Here is a 26,786-nt window from a genome sequence, read left to right on the forward strand (position 1 = left end):
GTGACCGTCGACTCGGGGAGGGAGGTGTCGCAGGCTGATCCTCACGTGTCTCCACCTGACCCACCCCCAGGTGCCTCGGGCTTGACGGCTGCTGACCGTCGGGAGCCTGAACCCCGGGGCACGCACGGGTCCTCGATGCCTGGCCGATGTCTTCCTGAACCGCCGGCACCACCGGACGTTCAACCGCGTCTGGTGCCGTACGACGGACCGGCAAGGCGGACTCGGGCTAGGGCACAACAATTTTCATGAAGACGTTTTTTTCGACACCGAGCTCGCCCGGTGTTCCCCTCTGCCGGGGTAATGTCCCGTTGTAGGGACGCTCGGAAAGAATGGGACGCTGCACGAGTCGAGAGAAAAAAAAAAAAATTTCCATTTATTTTTCTTGCTGCATACACATTGCTATTGTCACTCGCCGAATTGTATATATTGTTCTGTTGTCGCGGTGGCATTGGTTGATGGTTGCGGATGGTAGTGTTCGCGTTGTGTTGTGTTGTTACGTTAGTTGTTGTTCTTGTTGTTGTGTTGTGTTACGGGGCACACAGGGGGGTTTGTATATTTTTATAGCAGCCGGGTCGGCTGCGAGCTATGTGGTAGGGGGTGATGTAGTGGTGGTGTTGACGTGCGCCAACTGTGACAGTGATGGATCACGGGGCGGCGCGGGGTGCGGGGTTGGGCACGCGTTGTGGGCGTGGTGTGGACGCGCGCGCCGGGAGTGACAGATGACGGGGCGGCGCGGCGTGGGTGCTGAGGCACGCTGAGATGTGGGAAAACAGGATCGTAGCCAGCGCCCAGTGATTGGTCGAATAGGATGGGTGCTCGCAGCGACGTCCGCAGGTGGGGTATAAAGGGGGACGCGCGAGAGCACTCGGGGAGAGTTACCCAGTTGAAGACCAGAAGACGGAGCTGAAGACCTAGTGCCCCGAGACCCCTAGTCCCGCCGTCCTTGTGGGGACCGGGGCCCTGTGTGGCTCGGAGGCGAGGCTGTGGGACCCGGGGTCCGACGCCCACGTGGGTCGGGCTGGGGACCCACAGTCAAGACGGATACCCCGGGCAGGGAGTGTCCCGAGTAGCTCAGGGGCGTTAGTCGCCGAGTAGCTAAGTGGGTGTTGGTCACCCGAGTAGCTCAGTGGGCGTTAGTCGCCAGGGTAGCTAAGTGGGTGTTTGTCACCCGAGATACTAAGTGGGTGTTTGTCACCCGAGATACTAAGTGGGTGTTTGTCACCCGAGATACTAAGTGGGTGTTTGTCACCCGAGATACTAAGTGGGTGTTTGTCACCCGAGATACTAAGTGGGTGTTTATCACCCGAGATACTAAGTGGGTGTTTGTCACCCGAGATACAAAGTAGGTGTTAGTCACCTGTGAACGAGTTTGGTAAAATAAAGAGTGTGTTACCCGTGAAGTCGTCTCCCGCCGAGTTACTACATTACACATGTAGAATAAATGATGGTTCCATGACCATATCAGGTGCAACAAATCATTAGAATCACTTTTAAACGATGAAGCATTCTATCTCTCGAGTAGCTATGTTTGCCTTTCTTGTATGTTGCCCTATCATGTTTTTTGTATTGTTTTTTGTTGTAATGTTCTTACCCACTCTTACTGGACATCTGTGAAAAAGAGCGTGATAGCTCATTGGATTCCTCCAGTATAAATATTCTGATCACCTAAACATTTCCATCCAACAACCCTGCCCCCACTGTTCAGTATAATTAATAATCCAAAGCGCGGAATTAGCACACGTGGGCTCTGAATCTCACAGTAGCCGTACGTAGGTACGCACGCACCTGGAAGCAGTCGTGATCCTGCCCACGGATGACCATGCGCAGTGGCAGTGAGGCTGTCTCCGAGTTGTTCCGTAGGGTCAGCTTCTGCTGGCTGCAGACACAACAACACGCAAGTACGCACAAAATTGCAAATGCGTTATGAACATGTACACAATGTACAAAGATTAATATCCCCCATATATTCATAATCAACGTTTTTGGGTTTAGATCGCGTTATTTATAAATGTGTCGTAACCCTCTACCACCCGACACGGCCAATCATTATGACACATTCATAAATAACGCGATCTAAACCCAAAAACGTTATGAATAATATTGGTCGCGAAAGCCTACGTGTTAAATCCCCCATATAACCATAACAGACTGTTGGAGGAAGTGCTGTTAGCGAGCACCTATGAAGGCCAGCACGGCACACGAGGGGTGGGTGGCCAGCATCACGCCCTACCGGCTTTGTCTCTCGAGTGACGATGTTTACACACCGCACCAGGTACTCATTTAAGGCTTAGTCGACGTAGAGGAAACCCAGGACCGGTTCAGATAATTGTCACTGGTGTTGGCCGTGAACGGGAAGCAAACTCGAGGCGCCGGGTTGGTATTGCAGCGCGCTAACCGCTACACTACCGCTCCCTGCACATAATATACCCACACATACAGGTGTATAAACCCATGTGTGTGCATGCTTGTATATGTGAGGGGAGCGGTGGGACAGTGGTTAGTGCTCTGTGCTACGAACCTGGCATCCAGACTTCGATTCCTGTTCACGGCCAACACCAGTGATGATTATCTGAACTGGTACTGGGCCTCCCCTAGGTTGACTCATTTAGTACCTGGTGCGATGTGTAAACACTGCCTCCAGGGAGACAAAGGCGGTTGGGCATGGTGCTGGCAACCCACCCCCTTGTGTGCTGTGCCGGTCTTCATAGATGCTTGCTAACAGCTAAACTAAACTACACTTTTTATGTAATCAGGTAAGGCCCATTGAGCTATATCACACTCTTTTTCAGAAGTGACCTAGCCACAAATGATAGTCCAAAAACAAATGATAGTGGGTTATCACGTGAAATTTTATAGCAGCCAAATGCTCTAAATGCATATTTCTAAATGTGGAGCAAAAAAACGGAAGATCCGGAGAAAAATCCATGCAGCCACGGGGAGAGAGATATGCAAACTCCAAATATACAGGTATCAGGGTCGGGATTGAACCCGCGACCTGCCGAGGTCGTTAACATCTCACCACCGTGGTGCCAGCACTTGCCCCAAATGTCTGTTACCGCTATACGGAGGATCTGTCTTTGCAGAGTACATGTGAGATTGAGTACGAGAGTGCACGTGCACGAATATGCGAGTGCGCGCGATGACTGTGGAGACCCACATGGCGCGCCCCAGAGAAACGCCACCCCAGCTGAGGAACTGCTTGTTGGAGAGGAGCGGGGGAATGTTGAGGAGGGGCGATGGGTGCTGCACCTCCCCTTTCAGGCACACCTCGTACTGGGGGCCCATCGGCAGTACCAGGATCTGCAACAGGCTGGGGAAAACATCAAGTTACGGCAACATCAATAGCGTGTTCTGTAAGGCTAAAGGGTCTCCCCCTATTTGCCTTTTAACTATCCCAAGAACAAGAATAGGTGACAAAGCCGTTGCACCACCAATGTTGTGGAACAACCTTTATTTTCTTCCTGTACATCGTAAATCTTGCTTAAAAAAATATATCCTGAAATAGAAGATTAGTGCTAGGTAAAACCACATTTGCAAATTTGATTTGTAACTTTGATCCTGAATCGTGTATCGATAGTTACATTTTAATGTGGCACTTTTGTTGTTATTTTGCTGCCTTGCCCAAGCTTGTATTTAGTGTTGAAAAATCGACAGGAATTTCTCTACTTTGCACTCCTATCGTTTTTTGTATTGCTTGTTATTGTAACTTGCTTCCTCTTCCATATGGCTGATGTAGATGCAAAGCAACAACTATAATTTAACATTCAGGTGGTCAAGCCAGACAATCGCGTCAGGAGCAGCAGAGTGGATCGCTGTGATGTCTCCTTTGTATTTGTGGATTGGGCATTGCGTCATTATATAAAATTTTCATTTGTGGATCAGGTATCCGCATCTCCCATGGTTTGTGCAGTGGATGCGGTTTAGGGCGAACCATGAGCTTCGTAGAAGATGAAAACTCGGGATCTTCTGCGTTGGGTCGTTCTTTTGAATTCCATTCAGCTCTCCAAGCTTCATGGGGGTTGAACTCGCATTGAAGGTTAAGCGCATGGGTCCAAAAGGGCTTGCGTGACTTCAAGCAATGGCGAGGGATATTACTGAGGTCCTGATGAATGGGTAGGCAACTGTTTTCCTCGATTCGCAGTACTTCCCAGAAGGTTGCCCCAGTGCACCGGATGGGTGGGGAAGACATATGGTGACAGCATCGGCAGCCAGGGTTTTGGGGTCGACTTGAGGATTCTAGTGATACACCACATAGCAGTGTCCATTTGAACATGAACAAGTCGAGTGTGATGACTGAATTTGTAGTCCATACTGGTGCACAGTACTCAGCTAAAGGCCAATCGTTGATGTCCGTAGCACTGGTGCTGATACTCCCTAGCTTGAGCTTGCCAGGTTCTGGACCAGGTTGACCCTTGTTGAGGTCTTGGCGATGGTAGAATGTTAGCGTAGGTCCAACTTCACTCTGAGATAGGTTGGAGTGGGGTCATGTTGCTCAGTATTGCCGCAGAAGTTAATTTTCAGAGTGTGCTTGCCGCTCCTATTATCAAGATGAAATGCCGGGACTATTGGTTTGAGGGGAGTTGGCTTGAGCCTCCATTTCGTAAATACTCAACAATGGTGTTTAGGTCTTGGTTCAGAATGGACACAGCAGCTGCCTCCAGGCCAGAATCCCGCTTGTTCTCTAGGCATCACGGACTCGACAAGGGGGCTGATTCTCCAGAGGATGGTGCGTTTTAGGAGTGAATAGGTCGTATACAGGAGTGATGTGAGCCTATAGCTTCCCGGGTCGTCAGTTGATTTGCCCTGTTTGGGCATTGCAATGACCATCGCTTCTCGCCATACTTTTGGGATGCATCTGGATTTAACGGGTTTGGTGTACAGTTTTGTAAGCCATTGGAGTCCCTGAGGGCCTAAGTGATGGAGGAATTCTGGGGGGGGGGGGGGGAATACGATCTCTGCCGGCAGCCTTGCTTTTCTTCATTGCAGCCAGACCCTTTCTCACTTCCTCTGTGCTTATGGCGGTGGGATGTTGTCAATAAATGGAGCAAAATTTCTAATGTAATGAGCAATGGACCTCCCGCTTGATGTTTTTGTTGGGCGATCTTTTTGTGTTCTCCACAAGTTTGGAGTCTATAGAGTTGAGCAGAACCCTTGCGGTCCAGTATTCTGTTGTATTAGCAGCACCCAGATATCGTAGTAGGGTCTAGGCACAACGGCTGGAGTGTGTGAAGCACAGGCCTTCCACGCACTCAATCCATTACTGATGTCTGGCTGAGCCTAAAGACTCTAGCAAGGCCTTTGCAACTTTGAGCTGCTCGAGTGGTTGTACTGCCGGAGCAGGTTCTGGGTCTCTTTCGTCCAGCAGGGAGTATATTCTTCAGGGGATAGTCTCCTTGGCGGCTACAGTAAGGGGAGTTGCTTGCTGCTTGGGATCGAAAACCAGGTGCAGATCTTTGGTGGACATCAAGTCGGTGAGGTCTTTTCCGTCGGCCTGATTTACTCCATAACCTCACATAGTATAGTGGTTGTTAAAGTCAACAACGTATCGGGCTGGGATTGATGCACTCGGGAGCATTGGCTTTGGCCATATTGAATTAGGGGCTTTGTACACATTGGTTATGTGCAGCTCTCCTATCTTGATGCTGGTGAAGTAGGTGGCTTCTTCTTCAGTTGGTGGGTAGGCATATAACTCTGTGATGGTGTTCTTCACGTACAGTATATGGCCAAGCCATATTTTGGGTGGTACAGTTGCTCGTCAGGAGGTTGTATCCATGGATGTGTTAGCGGCCACTGGCATGTGGGGCATCCAAGACGTGGGTTTCTTGGAGCGACAGGACATCAATGTTATGGGTTTTCATTACGATTGCGAGATATTTGCACTTTGCCCGGCAGGGTCTCTCAATGTTCAGTTAAAGATTATTTGTCCCATGGCCTATCTGGTGCAGTTTGGCTCTGAACATGGCCATTGGCTTGGCTTGTGTTGTTGCTCTGGAGACCGGGAGATCGATGATCGATGATCGATGTTCAGTCACCACGTTGATAGCATTAGTCGTGATATCGCACTTAACAAAGTAGGTCGCATGAAAGCTGCCATTTTCACTCCATTGTAACTTACTGACATGCCCCTACTGGACATCTGTGAAAAAGAGCTTCATAGTTCATAGGATTCCTCCAGGATAAATCAATATTCTGATTGTGCTCTCTATTAACTGCCCTGCGCCAGTGGTGAATATCCCACATTCCCATGATCCCCTTGTGGGTCCTTACACCTTTTACACACATAAACATAGCACCCGCAAAGTGTGATGTGTGGTGTAGCATCCTTGTTACCCATGGGCAGGGCAGATATTGTCATCGGACAGAGCGAAGGAGACAGATAGATCCGACTCCTGACCAGCAGAAAGGTGCAGTGTGCTCGGCTGAACGGAGAACGCCACACCGGGACCCACAACCTGAACCGCACGCACAGGTGCAGAGGTTTCAGACAACACAGGCCCAAGTCTCAAGCGAGTATTGCACTTACTGTGAGAGATACAAAAGGAAACATTTATTTCACTACACTGGCATGTAATATAAATACAAAATACGGTAAAAATCTTGCCAACTACAGTGGAGTGAGCGGTGTTGTATTGTTGGGGAAGAGCAGCACAAGGGGTTATGGCGTGCTTGTCTGGCGTGAACAGGCGTCACACTAGCACCACCATCACGCCGTGCCTCACCTTCATGCTGAGCTCCACGTTGATGTTCCCAACGTTTTGCAGCGGAAGCTTCCGAACGGTGGACGTGCCAGGGCGGGCTAAGAACTCCAGCGTCTGGAGTGGGAGACACCACGTGGCCCATGGCTGTTAAAGCTAAGCTACGTTTTGCCAACATCAGTGCTGGTGATTCTTAAGACTCCAAAAGTGTCATGGGAGCAAACTGCAATATTCTCTCGACAGAAGCAGACTTCATTAACTACGATTCCTGTGAAAGGGTGTGAAATTTAAAGCCAACAAACGGCGCCATTCTCTGGAAATGGCCGGTGCTGGGTTGGGTGAGGATCGCCACCTGCAAGTGCTTGGGGGCATGGACACGAGCGACGCCGACGCGGGCGCGGAGGGGCAGGCTGCTCACGACGGTGCTCGGCCCGGGGCTGTCCAGCTCCACGTCCACGCGTGCCGAGAAGTGCTCCACTGGACCCACGGCGTCTACGGGACGAGACAGCGAGGGCAGGGAGACCACACATGCGCTGACGTGCATTGCGTGCACAATCTCACAAGCACACACAAAGTCATAAACATGCACTAACAAACATAAATGCACACACTCAATAATGTGTTCCCAGGCACATAAACTTACACACACATAGATGCACACTTGAGCACAACAAACATACAAACAATAACAAAAGCTCGGGGTGACGTTTCCACGGTGCTTGTGGCAGGCTAGGTGCACTCCGAGGCCACGTGAAGTGTCGCAGATTTGCCGACAGGAGGTCATGGGACAGACCCAGGTGCTATGGCGTGATTTACAGAGATGACTGGCAGATGCACCACGTGTGCCTCCTACTGTGCGTTTTAACCACCTGGTGCTCCAATCGTATTTGTGAGTGTCACTCCTCTTCCCTCTGTTGTTGTTGGAGGGTGACTGCCTCCAACTTGCCCCGTACCATCTATTACGAACCTCCGCCATAGATGTCAATCGTGACAATGCTGGTACCAGTCATTGGCAAGTCCAATCAGCTCCACATCCTCCTGGATTGCATCATTCCATCTTTTCTCCAACCCGTGCCATGCCCATTTAGCCCACTCTATCCGGCCAAACAGAAGCCGCTTGGGCATGCGGTGGCTGGGCATGCGGGCTACATGACCGAGCCAATGCAGCCTTGCCTGCTGGAGTAACTCGCTGATGAGAATGAGTCCTGTGGAACCCATCCTGTGGTCCAGACAGTTGTGATGATGTTATGTAGGGCAGTCTACCCACAGACGCCACCCTCCATCAGCAGTTCACTTGAGATATCATCTCTGCCCAGCGCTTTTTTTGTACTTCCTCAACAGAGGGAACCTCAGCCAGCCACTCACAAAGGGTGGCTACTTCTGCCAATATGAGGCACAGCAGCCCCAGCAGGGGCGTCGCCAACTTGCCCCATGATACAAACCTGCAGACCTGTTCCTGGGTGTAGGTCAGATCACCATTCTTTCCCTAAAGGATGGTGATAGGTGAGGCACTGAAAGTTACTTTATTGATGGAATTAGAGTTATTTGAGGCAGATTTCATCTCCTTAACAAACCACGCCCACCACTCAGTGCTGTACGGCACTACAAACTTCTGAGCTGCAGTAAGCCTCCTCATTCTCCGACATGGGATATTGTAGACAATCAGAGTGGGCCTGCCATTTTCTCTCAGCCAGCTGGAACTCCTCCTCTTTCAGCCATGCAGCTGCATGAGCCACAGTACTGAATCTCACCCATTTCCCCTGGGCATCAGGAGTGGGGGACGATGCCAACTTCAGCTGCAAGCATTGTTGAAATTCCTGCTTGCACCTTTCATCAGCTAGCTGAGACCATGCTACTGTGAGATTTGAATGGGGTCCAAGGTAGACACCCACTACCGGAGTGGAAACATGGTAGGGGGATCTTAGAGATGACACACTCACACACACGTACTAACATGCACATACACTAATAAGACTCCAGCATTCACAAAGGTACACAAGGACACACAAGCACGTACTCACACACGTAAGCACACACACAAGCACACTTTCGCATGCTCACACACACATGCACACACCGAGCCATTTAGTTACTCTACTTGTGCAAGCCACGATTGCAATTAATGCTGGATTAATGCCGGATGCAAGGTGTTTCGTGATTGATTTGCACATGACATTTTCCATTTACTTTTTGTTGCGAGTGTTTTATTTTCTTGTTGATTTTTATGACTGTTTTCATTCCTTTTTTTCCTGTGCTGGGATATTTACATCTCACAGTGCTCTCACTTAATTACAAAGTTCACTCCAGCCAATGAGTATCAAAAAGTGTGCGTCTATTACAAGGTTCCTGGATTCATGTTGATTCATGTGGTGTGCACGTGTCGGTGTGTGCGGTCGCATCGGCCAAAGGTGGCGGTGACACGGACAAACTCACCAGTCCGACTGCTGTGCCGAGCTGGAGCTCTGAAGCAAATCCACAAAGTGGCCGCCTGGGACTCGGCCTCCTGTGCACACAGCAAGCAGCGCCATCAACATTGACACAATCGCCAATATCAGCAACATCATGAACGCTATCACTTTCACCACTGCCCCCTTCATTGTAGGGGTGGTTAAACGGTAATCGATGACCACTTGCCAAAAGTCCGGGATCGGTCATGTTTTCATAATTAATGCATTGATTGCCCTCGTTTCTGAGTTGAAGTTGAAGAGACTTTCCACTGAGCCGAAGGAGATTGAATCGAACCGGTGACCTCTTCATTGCAGGTCCAGTGTGTGGAACATTACATCACGAAAATTACCTTTGTTTTTCGGCTAACAAGGTAAAAATGTAATAATTGTTGGGAGACACCTCTATGCGCAGCAAACATGTAACTACAGTAGACTTTCGATTATCCGCGCTAATGACGGGGAGGACGGCCACGGATAATTCAAAATTGCGGATAATCAAAAAATATCCATTTTCCGTGGATCTCTATGCCAAAAACCACGTACATAGGTATACATTAAGAACGAACACTAACGATCAACCGATCGATGTACGTGCTCAGTGATAACACTTTCTTGCTCCTGTGTAGAAGACCCTGCCCACTAAGTGGATGATAGCAGTCACTTAGTGGGCAATCAAACTCCGCCTACTGTAGTCAAGATATGCAACTCCTGTTCTGTAGAAGTGATCACGTGGATTTTGGATTAACCGGAGCACATATTTGTTAGGTTTAAGCAAGTGACTTGTAATAAACATTTACAAGAACAACAATGTAGAACTGTTTATAGATTATTAATTTGGGCTAAAGGGAAAATCCATGAGTTATTAACTTATGTCAAATCTCAGGTGGTTGGTTAATCTGTAAATCTGATAAACTGCACGCAGATAATCGAAAGACTACTGTATTTTCTTTCATGCGATTACCGGTCACGCAAAAATGTGTTTTTGTTGCCAGCCCCATAATGGACACAGCCCCAATTGGTAGTGGGAGGAGCCATTGGAGTGAGGGTGGTGAGGTAGCACCTGTGCGGAGTGTGCAGCGTGCATCACGAGGTTGATGATGGAGGGAGCGGACAGGGCCTCTGTCGTGGGGTTGGACGCAGTCTCTGGGTCGCTTCGGCTGAACGTGAAGCAGCGCCACGCCACAGCGTTCTACACGTTGATACAAAAGATCACCTGTATAGCCTTAACAGACTGTATGAGCAAGTGCTATTAGCAAGCAAGTATGAAGGCCGGCAAGGCACACGAGGGGGGTGGGTGGTCAGTCCACGCCTGGCCGCCTTGGTCTCCTGAGTGATGATGTTTACACACCACACCAGATACTCAATGGAGGCTGAGTCAACCTTGGGGAGGCCCAGGACATGAAATCGAGCCACCAAGATCATAGTACAGTGCGCTAACCAATGATCCACTGCTCTGCACAATACAGAGAAAGATCCCCACATAGCCGACAATGACGACTGGAACATGTGCTGTTAAGAAAGCACCTACTAAGGCTGGCATGGCACAGAATACATGCACAATACAGTGGAACCTCGGTATACAACCGCTTTGGAATACGTCGAATTTGGTATATGTCGTGTTTTTTCGAGAAAAAATGTCTTGGGATACGACGCCTTGCTTGAGATATGACGCGTTTGCTAGAATTTGCATGGATCGGGATGAGTCACCGCGTACAGTACCCGCGTATGCCCCGTTCACGACTGAAACCAAAGCGAGAGGGGCGTTTACAGTATTTGGCTTCTATACATTTCCACATAAGCCACTTCGTTGAGCTATCATTTATGGCCAGGTTGCTTCTGAAAAAAAACGACATATCTCAGTGGACCTTAACTGGTAAAATAAAACATTATTTATTTTAGATCCAATCGGTCTTTGTCCTGCATTTACAAGTGCCCAAGTCCCAGAAATGCACGTCTCCCCTTACTCCATGTTCCTCTCCCTGGGAGTGGTACATATGTACGCATGTTGAACCTCTTTCGCACAGTACATAGCCAACCGTGCTAATCGGATGTACGGGTTTAACACGTAGGCTTTTGCAACGAGTTTCATTCATAATAAAGGTTTTTGGGTTAGATCGCGTTATTTATAAAAGTGTCACAACCCTCTACCACCTGACACGGCCAATCAGTAAAAAATGTGTAACATTGACAAACATTTCACTACTTTAGCGCACCGGTGTGTTGAAGAGTGGATCCACAACACTTTTGTTTAAAGAAGTCACCTCTCCACAAGAAATAAGTGGTATTTAGACAATGGTCGGCTAGTTTTTGAATATCTTCTGGTAAACCTGTCTTCTTTACCAGTGTATCAAGTAATTTAAGTGACTCGTTAACTGACACCTTAGTGAACAGAGACATGACATCAAAATTTACCAGAATATCATTAGGGTTAAGTTTAATATCTTTAATCACATTCACAAGATGTTCTGAATTTCTTATAAATGAAAATATCATTCCGATGTAGGGCTGTATTTATTTAGTTACATATTTTGCTAATTTATATGTGGCAGAGTCTATTGTACTTACTATGGGCCATAATGGGATACCGATTTTACGAATTCTTGGTAGCCCATACAATCTTGGTGGTTTTTAGGCCCGTGGCTTAATTTGGTATTGCTCAGTCTTGGGGATTAATGAATTTGCAATGATTGCAGAAGTCTTGCGTTCTAAAGTATTGGTTGGATATTAAAATTAAACAACACACTCCCATTCCTGGATATTTTGCTTGGACGCAGTCAAAATGGCAAAATAACACACAGCGTCGACCGAAAGGGAACGCACACAGATGCCTATCTGAATGCAGATTCACATCATCATCCAGCACAAAAATCCTCTCTTATCAAGACACTCATACATCGGGCAAAGACAGTGTCAGATGGTGAAAGTTTATGGAAAGAGATCAAACATGTTAAAGCACTGAAACTGAATGGCTATAATAATGCTCAAATTAACAGAGCATTGAATGCCAAATCAAGATCGAACAACAATACTGCTGAAAGTGATCAGATTATCAAAACAATTAAAATACCATATATCTCGGGAGTTACTGACAAATGAGTCCGTGTTTTGCAAAGCAAAACATTAAAGTGAGATTTGGTACGGTACACAAAATTCAAAAACTAGTGTCTTGTACTAAAGATGAATTAACGAAGTTCGCAAGAGAAGGTGTATATCGGATCCATTGCTTATGCAGTAAGCGTTATATTGGACAGACGGGACGTAACATTAACGTAAGACTAAAAGAACACCAAAGGTACATTCAATTATCCCAAACACAGCTGTCAGCAGTGGCAGAGCATGATTGCCAACAAGGACATTCAATTGATTTTGATAACGTTGAAGAATTATGCAGTACTAATTATTACTGGCCAAGATTAGTTAAACAATTTATTGAAATTTAGAAGAATTCAAATAATTTTAATCGCTATCGACTCAGCGCAGCATGGAAGCGTATTATTAAGTAATACACATTGCAATTCCTGAGAGGTGAGTCAAATGCTAAGTGGCTGATTACTGATCTATTATATAATTGCATACACCCCCACCTCCGCCTCTGATCTCGAATCCTGATGGGGTTCAACAATGATGACGTCATCCTGCACTATTTAAGACCGGAAGCAGGTGGATGGCTTCACTATTCTGGCAAATCACCCGACGATTCTGGATGTAATTTCCAGCGAAACGTCGTAAACGAATTGTAAATGTTGTGGATCCACTCTTAAACACACCGGTGCGCTAAAGTAGTGAAATATTTGTCTTTTGTCAACGTGACACATTTTTTACGGATTGGCCGTATCGGGTGGTGGAGGGTTGCGACAACCCAAAAACCTTTATTACGGATGAACGGGGTTAGGATAACTAACTAAACACAGAAAGTAGTTTGAAAGTAAGGAGTTTTCAATATAGATGCAAAAGTCCATAGCTCAAGTGGCTTCCTAATAACGGAAGGACTGCAGGAATTCATACTCTTTAGGTCGTTCAGTAAAGTCACGGAGATAGAAAAATAAAATAAAAAATCACGAAATATATATTTCTTCCTGCCTCAGCAGTCTGCCTGCTGTATTTTTTCCCTTTAAACGATTGCTTGTGTTGCAATCGAAACGTCGTGATTTTTAAAATTATTTTTCTATCTACGTGACTTTACCGAAAGACCCAAAGAGGAAGAATGAGAGTTCCAGATGGCCGCAGAAGCGCATCTGAATGCGGGCGATGTAGTGACCGTCTTTGTTCGACGATGAGCCAAAAGCCGCTGCAATGATGACTGGAGTTCACGTGATGGTTTATGCTCCTTGACGAGATTAACAACATATTGCTGTTCAAGCACTTTGTGTGTGTAATGAGTACGACCGACAAAATGTATTCGTTCGGCAACTGGAAGCCAGTGCAGCTTGGCAAGCACCGGACGGACATGGTCGGATCTTGCAGTATCCGTCACGACAAATGCCAAATAATTTTGTATACTTTGCAGCTCGAGGTGGCGCTCACCGCAGAGATGACAAGACGCACGGGAACGGTGGCGTGCGTTCGGTTCGTCAGCCGCACCGGCAGTACTCGCGCCGTGCCCCACTGCACGTCGCCAAATTCCACGCCCTGGCCACTCCCGGCTTCCACCTGTGAGCATCACCAACAACAATACCGCCATCATCAATCATGGTCCACCACCACAATCAACCTCAATCTTTTTTACTTTCTTTTTACTTTACCAGGTAAGGCTCACTGAGCTATATCGCTCTTTTTCAGAAGCATCCTGGTCACAAATGACAGCTCAATGAACTGGCTTACCATGTGGAAATGTATAGCAGCCAAATACTCTGAACACATGTTTCTAAATGTGAAGGGAAAAAATAGAGCACCGGGAGAAAAATCCATGCGACGACAGGCAGAACATGCAAACTCCAAATATACAAGCTACATGGTCGGGATCGAATCCATGACCTGCTATATAACAGGATGAGGTAATAAACATCTCACCACCGTGGCGCTCATTGCAAGATCATCAGCACCACAATCACTGGCAGTGTCCACCATCATTATCAATATAGCCATGATCATCACCATTATTATCCACCAATATCATTATGATCATCTTTATCAGTTGCCACAATCACAATAATCATAATTTCTGTTGTTGCTAACATCGCTATTATTATCACCATCAGTGTCCACCATCATCAGTACTCTTTCTGTGGTCCATTGGTAATAAAAAACCACATACAGCCTAACATGTGTAGTGACATAGAATCGGTCATGTAGCAGCAAAGTGCTGGCTGCTGGCGGGGAAGTGTATCTGCAGCTTAAAGTAGCCCTGACTGACAGCAGGCCAGGTGATCGACCAGAGGGATCTAGGGAAAAGGACACGGAAAGAGGCACATTAAGAACTCGCTAGTAAGTTCCAGAAAGGGGGTGTGGCCGGGGGCGGAGCCAGGCCACGCTGACAGTATAAGAGGGGCCCCTGTAGGGGACCGAGGCTGTCGTGTGGAGTGGGATCCCGTCGTGCTGCTGGAGTCTTCGCCGTTGTCTCCATCTTCGCGTCGCCAGTCAGGCAGTGAACCAGGTGTCCTGACTGGGAACCGTAGTTCATTTAGTTACGATTTATGAAGTGTTAACTGTCAAGCTGTGCTTCCTACTTTTAGTGTCTCGGAGTCAGTCACTACACATGTAGAAAGACAAAGATCCCCCGTATAGCCTTAACAGACTGTTTGGGAAGTGCTCTTAGCGAGCACCGATGAAGGGTGGTACGGCACACGAAGGAGTGGGTGGCCAGCACCATGCCCGGCCACCTTTGTCTCCCCAGTGGCGTAGTTTACACACACTGCACCAGGTACTCATTTGAGGCTGAGTCGACCAAGAGGAGGCCCGGGATCGATTCAGATAATCGTCAGCGGGAATTGAACTCTGGTCTCCGGGTTTGTAGTGCAGTGCACTAACTGTTGCACTACCGTTCCCCACAAGCTGAAAGACACACAACGGACACCTGAACATGGGGATGCTGCGCCAGCGCCGTGAGCAGCACGCGGGAGGCGAGGGCGCCGGCGTGCGCCACATCCACTGGCGTAGCCGCCACGGGCCACGACGCCACAGAGAGCATGCACACGTGCACGCCAGCCCGGCGTGGCACTAGCAGCACGCGCACGTCCTCGGAGGAGCGCGGCCCCAGCACTGTCTGGCTCTTGAACACCAAGCACTGCTGGCTCTCACCCTCCACCTAGGCAGGCATGCACACACGTGAGTGCAACAACAACCGCTATTTGCAACGAAGTGGCGATGATGTCACTACGACACTTGTGCCAGGCTCAGTACACTTTAAGGCCAAGTGAAGTGTTGAATACCCGCTGGCAGGAGGTCACAGGACAGATCCAAATGCCTGAGATGTCTGGTGATGCACCACCCGTGCCCCCGACTGCGTCAACTCGCTGTGTTTTAGGCACAAGGCGCCCCGCTCGTTATTGTGAGCGTCACTCCAACAACATGCGGAGTCTTATTCAGACACAAGCAAGCATACACACCTCTACAGACATAATAAACATTGAGTACATTTCATGTTTCTTCCAATTCGTAAAGTGCAAAACCATCACAAAAATGGGGTGATGGTGGCTATATGTAATCCCAATTGAGTCATTTGTGAGTCTTTTTTTACTTGGCATATTATGGGCTACTAATTTTGAATGGAGTCACTGGATTTTTAACGTCCATCGTGAAGCGGACAGTGTGTATTTTATGGTCAATACACCAGCAGCAATAACCACGGTGGCCTGCTGGAATCAAACCGTGAACCCTCTGCAAAAAGTAGTGAACACACTGCAGCTGGGCCACGTTACAGCCCCATAACAACAAAGGCCGTTCACCAGTAAGTGGCGGTGATGCCACCACGGCGCTTGTGCCATGCATGGTGTACTTTGAGGCCACGTGAAGTATCGAAGGCCTACTGGTAGGAGATTGTGAAACAGACCCAGGTACTATGGGGTTGATTGACTGAGATGACTAACAAATGCACCAACTGTGTGCGCCCCAATGTGCTAACTTTCTGTGTTTTAGCTGCTCAGCGCTTCACTTGTTGTTGTGAGCGTTGCTCTTCTGCCCTTCACTAACGTCCTCCACGGAGGCCGATCTTGATACTGCTATAAGCAGTCATCGGCAAGTCCAATCAGCTCAACATCCTGCTGTACCGCATCAGATCATCTCTTCTCTACCACGTGCTGTGCCCATTTAGCCCCAACTATCTGGGCATGCGGTGGTTGAGCATGCGGACTACATGACTCAGCCAATGCAGACCCACTTGCCGGAGGATGTCACGGATGGGAATGTGCCCAGATCTTTCAAGAAACTGTGCAATCTGAACAGAATCTAGTCTCGTTAAACCCAAGATGGATCGTAGGCAGGCGAGCCTAAACGATTCAAACCGGCGCAGATGTTCCTTTAGAGCAGGGGTGGGGAACCTTTTTTCTGCCAAGGGCCATTTTGATATTTATAAACATCATTCGCGGGCCATACAAAATTATCAACTTCAAAATTAGCCTGTTATATTTGGTCAAACATTCAATTAACTCACCCCTAATGTGATGACTGGAACTGCTTCTCTTTGGTGAGGCGTGTGATGTTAGCTGGTATTGATGATGTTGCTACTCGCAACTGCTTTTCCGGGTTTGCTCCTAGATTCATTGAATTTAGAGTCCTGCCTGTGGTTGCCTTGGCAGGGCCAGACTAAATGATTTTGCGGGCCTTATATGGCCCGCGGGCCGGACGCACCCCACCCCTGCTTTAGAGGGCTCCACGTTTTTCCAAACAAAGCTAAGAGAGGGCATAACTGTAGCCGAGAACACCCAGAGCTGTATGGAGTTACAGGCCAGGTAGCTTCCATACAGTGTTACGTAGCTGATGAAAAGATAATGCCGCTCGACTGAATCGGAGTGAGACCTCAGCTGCCAAACCGAAGCTGGTCATACGCACACTGCCCAAGTATGGAAACTTCTCCACTGTCTCCACAACTGCCCCATCACTCATGAGTTGAGGGAGGGGAGTGTTTGATGATACATAATACCCAGGCAGGTGCCTTTGTTTTTGTGGGGCTGATGATAAGGCCCCATCTCTTAGTAGCACGCTCCAGGTTCAACAGTAGCATCTCCAACTCCTTCTCAGAGTGGGCAGTAATCACCAGATAATGCGCATACCAAGGGTTGACCAATAGGGAGCCATTCCTTGACTGGTACATCCATGGAAAACATCGTCAAAGAATGTAAATTTGGCCTATCTATTGCACCAGCTGCCCTATCCTCCAGCTCTGGCCGAGAACAACGTCGTCCTTGTGGCACGCACGTTCTCGCACCACACACCACCTCGCACCACACACCACCTCGCACCACACACCTTCTCGCCGTCGATGGAGGTACTCAACAGGCACAGCGACACCTGCAGCCAGCGCTCCGTGGGGTTGTAAACATTGAGCGACGTCTGTGCCGCGATGCCCACGCAGCACGCATTGGGGAAGCCCAGCTCCTCCGGCACCAGCACGCGGCACGGTGTCGCCCCGAGGTCTGCACGGACATGGCTGTTTAGTACGCATTTGGAGATTCACCCCCATAGCAATTCAGCCATCACAATTCGGGATGTAATTCTATTCAAGCAATTATTATTGTCTTATAATACCCTCCCGTTTGTATTATTTCAGATTTTATCTTGCTTGTACAGCTCTCTCCACTCTACATACACAATTTTATCCACGAAGCGAGAGCATAACCATTTTAATTCATAAATCAAGACATCGTCATATGCCCAGTCTTGACCGTAGGTGATACCAGATGCCACGCACGCACAGGTTGCAATTATATCTCTGCTCACCCAGCATGTGCACCATTCCAGAATGAGTTCCCGGAAGCAGCCCGTGTTGCGCCCCCTGAAGGATTCCGGCGAGTGCCGGCATGCTGTACAGTCCGGCACTCGCGGCGGTGCAGCTCACCGCCGGCACCGAACTCATGAATCCCGCCGTCGGGAAGGCAGCCCCGGTGACGCCGGCGACGCAGTGCAGGTGGCACGAGGACGGAAGCGGCACGGTGGGGGCCGGCGGCACGATAGGGGCCGGCGGGACCGTGTAGTGTGGCGTGGCCAGCGCGCCGGGATAGTCGGCTGTGATGTTGTCCGTCAGGTAGCGCTGCACCAGCGCCGCCGAGGACATCAGAGACTGCGCCGTGAGCAGCGTCGGAACGGCATTGGACGCCAGGACTCGGAGAGGGGCTGCCAGTTTCCCGGGGTCTGTAACTCTGTCGGGTGGCAACCGGATGGTGCCAGAACTGGCGACATGGTGGTAGGAGGTGGTGGAGGACAGCCGCAGGGTTTGGTGAGGGCTGTGCTGTAGCTCGACTCCGCTGGACGCGGGGGTCAGGGTAGCATCCAGGTCTGGCGTGGGGCTGCTCGACACGATGGTCGTGCTGAGTTCATTGCACTGCGGAGCACACACGCACGCACATGGGTGGCAGGCCAGGTACTGTTAGCGCCAACTCATATGGAGAATGATCCTTTATGTTGTGGTCTAGGCATTCTGCACTGCAGACTCAGTGCATGTCTACAAGTACTCCCTTAAATGTTGTCCCTTTTACTCTGCCTATAACTCTCTCTCCATCTTACCATACACTCACCATCTCCCTGTCCACTCACCATCACCTCTTCTTCCAGCATGTGTTCCTAATCTTTGTACATCATTTTGTGATGCAGTCACATTTGGATACTTAATACTCAAATTTGTACTGAAGTGCTCTGGAGGCAGGGTTGGTGAATTCTATTAATTCCTCTCAGCCTCAAACATCTCAAAAGATCCCACATCATCAGCTGACCCACAAAACCCAGGTTGGGAGGCATTAGGACACGTTCTCCACTATAAAAAACAAAACATCTGGGATACTGTATTTGCAGTGGTGTACAAACACGAAAAAGACTCGTGTTCTTCAATAACAATGCCCAAAAGAGTCATATTTATAAAACAGGTGAGGTGTCAGGAAATGGCCCATGTTCTCCACTGTGAAGAAGGGCTATTGCAACAACATTACCCGTAATATCAGTTTCCTTCTTTAGGGTACTCTTATTGAAGAACGTGCTGCAGTGGTCAAGGCTCACCTTGGTGGTGGAGATGGGATGCGGGGGAAAGCAGATGCTGTTCTGTAGGGTGCTGTCACCTTCAGACAGGTACGTGAGGCGGCTGAGGTTTGGGTCACACGGGGAGGTAGGGGACGCATGGCCGACTGCCCCGTTCACGCTTGGAGTGGCGCACGGCACAGACGTCCCACCGGCCCGGTCGTCACGCACGACGCTGCGCACGCACAGCCATTTACACAACACCAGAGCAAACCTGGCGTCACACGCGCTACTACATACTATTACCACACAATGAAACATACTGGAGGGATGCAATGCTAAGCAGACTGGACTTGCAATCTGCCAGTCCAATTTCCCACCCAGCACGGCAGTTGAAACCATGAGCTGAATTCTTAAATCCTCCCCTACCCCCCACGTTGGGTGGTGAGAAAGATCCGCGCCATCGGCCACGAGGCCGAAGGACCTCAGCATGCCGTCGGCCAGCGGTGTGCGGAGTGCGGGAATAGAGGAGCTAACGGAGGAGCGTGCGTGGCACGCGAGAGAGAGAGTATGCGTGGCACGCGAGAGGGAGCGTGCGCGAGACGACACTGAGGAGGCCAGTGGGGTGCGGAGAGGGGTGCGGAGAAGAACCTGAATAAAAAACAAACGGAGACCAGCAGTGCCTGATGGAGTCTTTTATTACACTCCTGTAATAAAGTATTTCCACGACAATGCTTGTTGGGTGCTTCTTTATTCACAACGGTACAGCACAGCTTCACTTCCCCTCCCGATGGCTACACTCTCCCAAACCGTGGACGAGGCGCCTCTCTCTCTCTCTCTCTCCACATTCCCACGAGGCTCACTCCACTCTCCGGCCTCGCCGCTGGCTGACGGTGCACTGGAAGCGGAGGCGAGCTTCGAGGGAAGATCCACCACGTGGCCCGTGGCGAGGAGAAGGGAACCCAGGCTTTCCCAACTGACCTCGAACCTTCCCCCCCGCTCTCCCTTATATCCCCCTCAGCGGAGCTAAGCCCCGCCTCTGGCCACACCCCCTCGGGGAACCTTCTCGATCATATCCCCCCTCTCGGATTGGATCCCGATGACATAATCGTGCACGTACTCGTTACCCTCTGGCATCCCCGGGATGGTGCTCCTTCATTACACTACTTATAGTCGACTTATTGAAACGTTTTGGTATAAACGAGTCGACTGTGAGGTCCATTAAAAAGAACGCGAATGCAATCTGGGAAAGTGTTGTGGCTAGCACTCCCCAGAGTGCTAAAATAACAACTCTGCATTGTCATCAAACACCTGCATCTACTGATGAGTCATCCTCCTGAATTCCTCACCACCACCTCCATCTTTGTCAATCATCATTATTAAAGAGAATTTTTAAAAAAACATTGTTCTGAATATTTTTTGTTGTCGTCTTTGTTTATTTAACATTTACCATTTCCCCCATGTACACACGTACCAGGAACGAAACCCCATTTTTCTCATTAGAACAAGGTTTCTGCATACGCAAATTTTGCATTCGCAAGCGTTTTTCAAGAACACGGAGAGGGTTTTCAAGAGAGGGTTTACTGTACTAAGCATGACAAAACCATATGGTACCACACACTAGACAGTACTACACATGATAACTAAGTACACAACGTGGCATCACACAAAACAACACCACATGAAAACAAACACGATGCTATACACGCACAACACCACACATGAAACACCACACATGCTGGCGAGGATAGAGGAGGAAATACCTTGGTGGCAGTAAGGATGATGGTTGTGACGCTGATGGTGATGGATGCGTTGCAGCAAACGGTGGATATGAAGGTAATGGCGATATCGATGGTGAATTGAGCTTTACCTGGGGGCGGTGTTGGTGCTGAGAGAGTTGCTGGTGTCAGATCCCTGGCCTGGCGACGAGTGAGACAGCGGCGACGTGGACGGGCGGAACAGAAAAGTCTCCTCGGGCTGCCCTCCCCATGGCTCGCTTGACCCCAGGTTGTGCTCTGCCAAGCACGCCATTAGCAGGAATGAGCACACCTCAAGCACGTGTACACACTGCTGGAAGAGAGCCTCTCCTTTCCTGCTGATCAGTGTGTTTGCGAAGGCAAGGAGCATAAATGTGAGAGCATAGAATCAAAGTACATTGAATTTTGTTGCACAGCCCTCTAATGACCACCATAGAGCAGTCCCACAGCCATCTTTGACAAACATGGCATGCAAGGTGGTAACCCATCCAAGTATTATCCAGGCTGAGATAAAATACATTATTTGATCGTGCTGTGATGTTGTGCCATAATGCTGTGGTGCTCAAGCAGCAATGGTCCCAGTAGAGGATCACAGACAGTGCTCGTGCAATGTTTGACGCCGGTTCAGTCTATGGTTTTGAATACTGACGATGTTTTAAAAGATTTGTACGACCAATATAACATGACATCCCTTTAACTACTGACTATCAAATTCAGGACCTAATTAATGGTAGCTACACAAAAATTTAAACAGATCCCACTAACAGTTTCTTTACAAAAACGAACAGTATCATCACTGATTCAGCTTCATTAATTGAACAGACCAAACTGTTTTCATTAAAACCTTCTGCTGCTAGACCACCCAGATTATATGGCTTACCAAAAATCCATAAAGAAGGTACACCCCTTCGTCCCATCGTCTGCACCATTGGCTCACCCACCTACAAACTGGCCCGTTATCTATCCGAGACAAGGCCATAATTATAATATATATTGGGGGATACACATGGGGGGGAAACATCCCCCCCAATATATTGCTATAAAATAGAATATATATGATTGTGGTTATGGTTGTACTTTATTAATCACTAATCTCTGCCATTACATACAATGAAACAATAAAAGGTAAAAAAGAAAAAAACAGCAATGTAATACAATACACTATTAGACATTATTGTAAAAAATCAATAAAAAGTCCATCCTAGTGAGGGAACCCAGAGGCCCTGGAAGATTTGGTCCCCCCGAATTTTGACTCCATGGCTACGGCCTTGGTCTGAGACCTTGCAGCCATTCACTGGTAAGACCACCTCTTCTGTACTTAACTCAGCTCACCTGGCATCGTCAATTAAAGACATCTCACTGTCCCCAGGTGATTTTCTCGTTAGTTTCGATGTAGTTTCTTTGTCCAAAGTTCCTGTGCCAGATACCATTGCAATCATTGAAGATTTGGTCCAACAAGGATTGAATACTGATGTAGTGGCCCTGGTGAAAAATTTCGTCACCAACACTTACTTCACCTGGAATAGAACATTCTATAAACAAACTGAAGGCACCCTAATGGGTTCTCCCTTATCTTCGGTTGTAGCCAATATTTTCATAGAAAAATTTGAGATGGACGCCATCCAGGCATCCACTCTACGCCCGTCCTTGTGGAAGAGGTACGTGAATGACACGTTTGTCATCTGGCCACATGGCCGACAGACTCTGAACCAATTCCTCAACCACATCAATTCCATACACCCAGCAATCAAATTCACCATGGAGGTAGAAGAAGATTGCATGCTACCTTTCTTGGATGTCCTAATCAGAAAGAGACCAGATGGCTTAATAAGCCATTTTGTCTACAGGAAAGTAACCCAGACTGACGCCTACCTATGTATCTGATCACTTAGTGTTAACAGTAAGATGTCAATGATCACCAAAATAACACAGGAAGATGCATCTGATCGCTGGGAAAAAACAGGAAGATTTATCTAAATATATGTTAAATAATTTGGCACTGCTGGCACAAAATCAAATACCTATGCTCTGAAGACAATTTAAAACCTGTAATGGAAGGGTAAACAAAATATATTTGTTTTATGTGCAGAGAGTTTTATCCCATCACGCACATTGGCTTCTGAAAGCACGGACTCAATTCCCAATTCACTTCCTTAATGCAGCACGGGACTGCAGCCAGGAAGTAAATGGCATCCGTATGGTTTCCACAAACACCATTAGATTTGATGCAAAGATCTCGCGATGAGCACTGTGAAGGTGTGTGGACTATGTTGGACAAGTGCTGCCCGCAAGGATCTCTCTTTGAACATATGTATGTATGGTGAACTTCCTTCGCACCATACGTTACCAACTGTATTGATCGGAGATGTGGGCGAAGGACAAGAAACTAAACAAAAACTAAACTGGTTACATGGATCACGAAGAGAAGACTGAGAAGATGTCTCTGACCATCGGTGGAATTCCCCGCTGTCCGGACGTCTCTCTGGAGGACGTTCCTCTCCCCCTTGTGGCTCCAGGTCCCGTCTTGCTGCGTGCGCGATTTCCCTCCGGTGCCAGCGAGCAGCTGCTCAACTCCGATCGAAGCCCCTGGCACCAACGAGTCCCCTCCCACGATCACCGTGCGCTCCCCGACCTTCTCCCTCTTCGCCGTTGTCTTAGCCCCCGACGCTCGTCTGCTTGCCGAAACCTTAGACTCCTTCTGCCGCAGGTCCGATGGCCTCGCCGATCGCTCACTCGTGCTGGGCTTCTCCGCTCGTGCCTCTACGCCAACCATTGAGCCTCGAGCCGACACCGGCGGTGGAACGTCTTTGGGACCGGCGCCTCGGCTCCGTTTCTCACGTGCGTCGCCTGGCCGGGCGACCCGGCTCAGTGGCGGTAACGTCAGTGTCTCATCTCCTGGCTCACGGGCAGGGATGGCGGTCGAGGGGTCGGGGGCGATGACGGCAGCGGTGGTTGCGAAGGTGGCATGTTTGGCGGTGGCGGCGAAGTTCACACTGCCCCGCTCCTCCTTCGTATTTTCATTGCCGTCGTCATAGAGCGACACCTGCTTGAGGTACTTCTCCAAGTCGAAGGTGCGCTCCAGTATGCGACTCTCCTCTGCCAGCACGCTGCCACCGCCGGCGCCAAACACGGACGCGCACCATGCAGACACGGACAGAGGCTCGTCCGTTAGAGACACTGCCGCCGACGCTTCGCAAACGGCCCCAAACGGGGACAAGATGAGCGGTGATTCTGGTGTCACCGATTTCAAAGCATCCGCACCGTCATCAGGAGGTTGTGAACCGGAGCCGGCATCTTGCTCTCTGGGTTTCACACCCGACGGTGCCACCGATGACGATGAAGACATTGATGATGGTGGTGGTGCCGTGAGGTTTTCACGGGGTTCAACGGAAAGCAGTTGCCTCGAGTCTGGCGCCAGGGGACACTGGGTGGGACTGGTGACCGCTCCAGGTGGCTGGGCCCGGTGGCCCTTGTTTGAAAGATGCATGATCATGGCCGCAAGCTGCATGGGGTCAGCGTTCAAAGACGCATTGGCGATGGCCGATGCGATGCTGCTGATGTGTAGCACAGATTCTTCAGGGTGGGTGGCCTACACAGACAGAGAGGATGAAAATATTATCAACCCCAGTCGCAGTCACTTATAAACTCAATCTATAATTTCAATTACAATCCCCAACCTTTATGACAATCTAACCATGAACTCGGACTTAAAGCCCAACCCATAATTCCTCAACCAAAACACAACAGTTAACTTCAATCATAACCACAACATCACAACCTTAACCATAACCTAACTGGAAACAATATCCGAGGAATATTTTCTCTCCTATAAAAACACAGCACAAAATCAGAGGCCTGTGACACATGCTCATCCCAAACCTGAATCGTATCATATAATGTACAAAGGACTCTGAACGCCACAAAAAACTATTGACAACAGCTGTCAATCCTTATTCTAACCGCTGACCTATAATCCCAACTACAATCCACCCTAAACCCCAACATGAATTCAAAACCACAACCCATGTCAAGGCCAAGCTTACAAACCTACCCTATAACATCTCTTCACAGTGTAGCACTGCTTTCCGTTTTGAATTAATCATTGTAAACTGTACATCAATTCAAATCTGTCCCCCTGGATATCTGGAGAGACCATCACTGGCATGTGTTCATCCTAAATGCCCTCTTCAAAAAAGTCACCCAATTACCTAAAAGACCATTCAGTTCCTATCTCCCGTAGCCTCAGAAGTGCCTCCTTATTCTGACTGAAAATTAAATTTCTTAAAACTCTGTTTGGTTACAAGTCTTTCTGTGTTGCTGCTGCACGTTTCTGGAACACCCTTGCCACTCATATCCCTTCACTATCCATTTTTTTGGGCGTCACAGTGGCAAGATGTTAACTACCTTGCCTGGTATATAGGAGGTTGTGGGTTCAATTCCGACCCTGATGCCTGTATATTTGGAGTTTGCATGTTCTCCCCGTGGTCACGTGGATTTTTATCCAGGTCCTCTGGTTTTTCCCTCCCCATTCAGAAACATGCTTTTTAGAGTATTTGTCTTACAAATTTCCATTAAAGGCCAGGTAACATCTGAAAATTAGATGTATAGCCCAGTGGGCCAAGCCTGGTAAAATAAAAAAAGTTTAGTTTATTGTGTTCCTATTTTATCTGAACGCAAAGTTCACTCGCGCTTGTACCCAATTTTTTCTGGTACCTCTTGCTCTCACATTGTTTAGTCTTTTTCAACCGTTGAATCCCTCGTTTGTTTGTTGCGCAATATTCCTTGAGAAACCTGTATTCGTTCTTTGCATGTTTTATGGTTTTGTATTTTGAGCAGCTGTGTGCTCATGCACCACATATATCCCTTATTAAATAGCCAGCCAATTGGCAAAATGGAATCATCTGTGTAACAAATCAAATCAACTCAAGTGCTGATAAACTCAAACACAACTCAAACAATAACCGAAATTTCAACCCCTAATACCAATCACAACTCTAACCCTCGCCCAATGACTGTGTTTTCCCCCCCGTCTCACCGCTCCATCCCCCTTCTGTCCTTGCTCACGCCCAGACGCGCCACGCCGCCCGGCCTCCTCACTCGACGGTGTTCGGGCCGGTGACAAAAGCACCGTCTGCGACGGTATAGGCGCCGGTGACACCGCCTCCTCCACCGATACTGAGCACAGAGGAATGATGAGGGTTGAGTGCAGCTGTTGATGAGAGGCTTTCCTCTGGCAGTGTGAAGGACGCCTTAAGAGATAAATGATCACTAAAATCAAAACTCCTCTTAAGCCTGGATCGCACGTGGGCGATGTCTGTTACCGACATCACCGGAAGGTCAAATGACTTGTGCTTGGAATCAGCGGTGGAAATTTCACACTCGCACGACAGTGGGCAGTCCCCCACTTTCAGGACAACAATACTTTAAGAGTGGTATACAATTTATCGACCCCAGATGAAAGATGAATTGGGATCGCAAGTTAAGGGTCTAAACAGAGCCATCTGGTTGGTTCCATACACGAGTGACAAAAAGAATAAGCAATTTTAGACGGTTTGTTCATCCAAGAAATCCTCACCTAATGTCAATATAATTTTTCAGGTCTGCAAATCCATGAACTTAGTAACTTGTTTCATATGAATACACAGCCAATTACCATTTTTAATTTCCTCAGTGCACTGCAGTCTTCATTCAGACAAGTTAATTTTGTCTTATCAGTCAAGTCAGGATTTAATCTTTGGTGGGGAGTCATATTCATTGTCATGCTTGATGATTTTCGTCCACTCGCT

The 26,786-nt window shown here is 48.4% G+C and overlaps 1 protein-coding gene across 2 annotated transcripts in view; it reads right to left on the minus strand.

Moving 5' to 3' along the window:
* The window catches only part of CEP192 (centrosomal protein 192), a 126,767-nt gene that overhangs the window by 57,111 nt on the left and 42,870 nt on the right, over positions 1-26,786 (minus strand). For both annotated transcript variants that reach the window (XM_078613902.1, XM_078613900.1), the window contains exons 15-29: positions 26,036-26,175; positions 23,449-24,589; positions 21,114-21,258; positions 19,286-19,478; positions 18,017-18,617; positions 17,546-17,712; positions 15,156-15,386; positions 13,667-13,792; positions 10,203-10,331; positions 9,129-9,198; positions 7,048-7,187; positions 6,720-6,812; positions 6,331-6,452; positions 3,158-3,310; positions 1,786-1,876 (exon numbers count right to left, since the gene is read on the minus strand). In XM_078613902.1, coding sequence (XP_078470028.1) covers positions 1,786-1,876; positions 3,158-3,310; positions 6,331-6,452; positions 6,720-6,812; positions 7,048-7,187; positions 9,129-9,198; positions 10,203-10,331; positions 13,667-13,792; positions 15,156-15,386; positions 17,546-17,712; positions 18,017-18,617; positions 19,286-19,478; positions 21,114-21,258; positions 23,449-24,589; positions 26,036-26,175 — 3,542 coding nt within the window. The remainder of the gene's footprint in view (positions 1-1,785; positions 1,877-3,157; positions 3,311-6,330; positions 6,453-6,719; positions 6,813-7,047; positions 7,188-9,128; positions 9,199-10,202; positions 10,332-13,666; positions 13,793-15,155; positions 15,387-17,545; positions 17,713-18,016; positions 18,618-19,285; positions 19,479-21,113; positions 21,259-23,448; positions 24,590-26,035; positions 26,176-26,786) is intronic.

This window comes from Lampetra planeri, chromosome 42, assembly GCF_965212315.1.
Source record: "Lampetra planeri chromosome 42, kcLamPlan1.2.h2, whole genome shotgun sequence".
Taxonomy (NCBI): domain Eukaryota; kingdom Metazoa; phylum Chordata; class Hyperoartia; order Petromyzontiformes; family Petromyzontidae; genus Lampetra; species Lampetra planeri.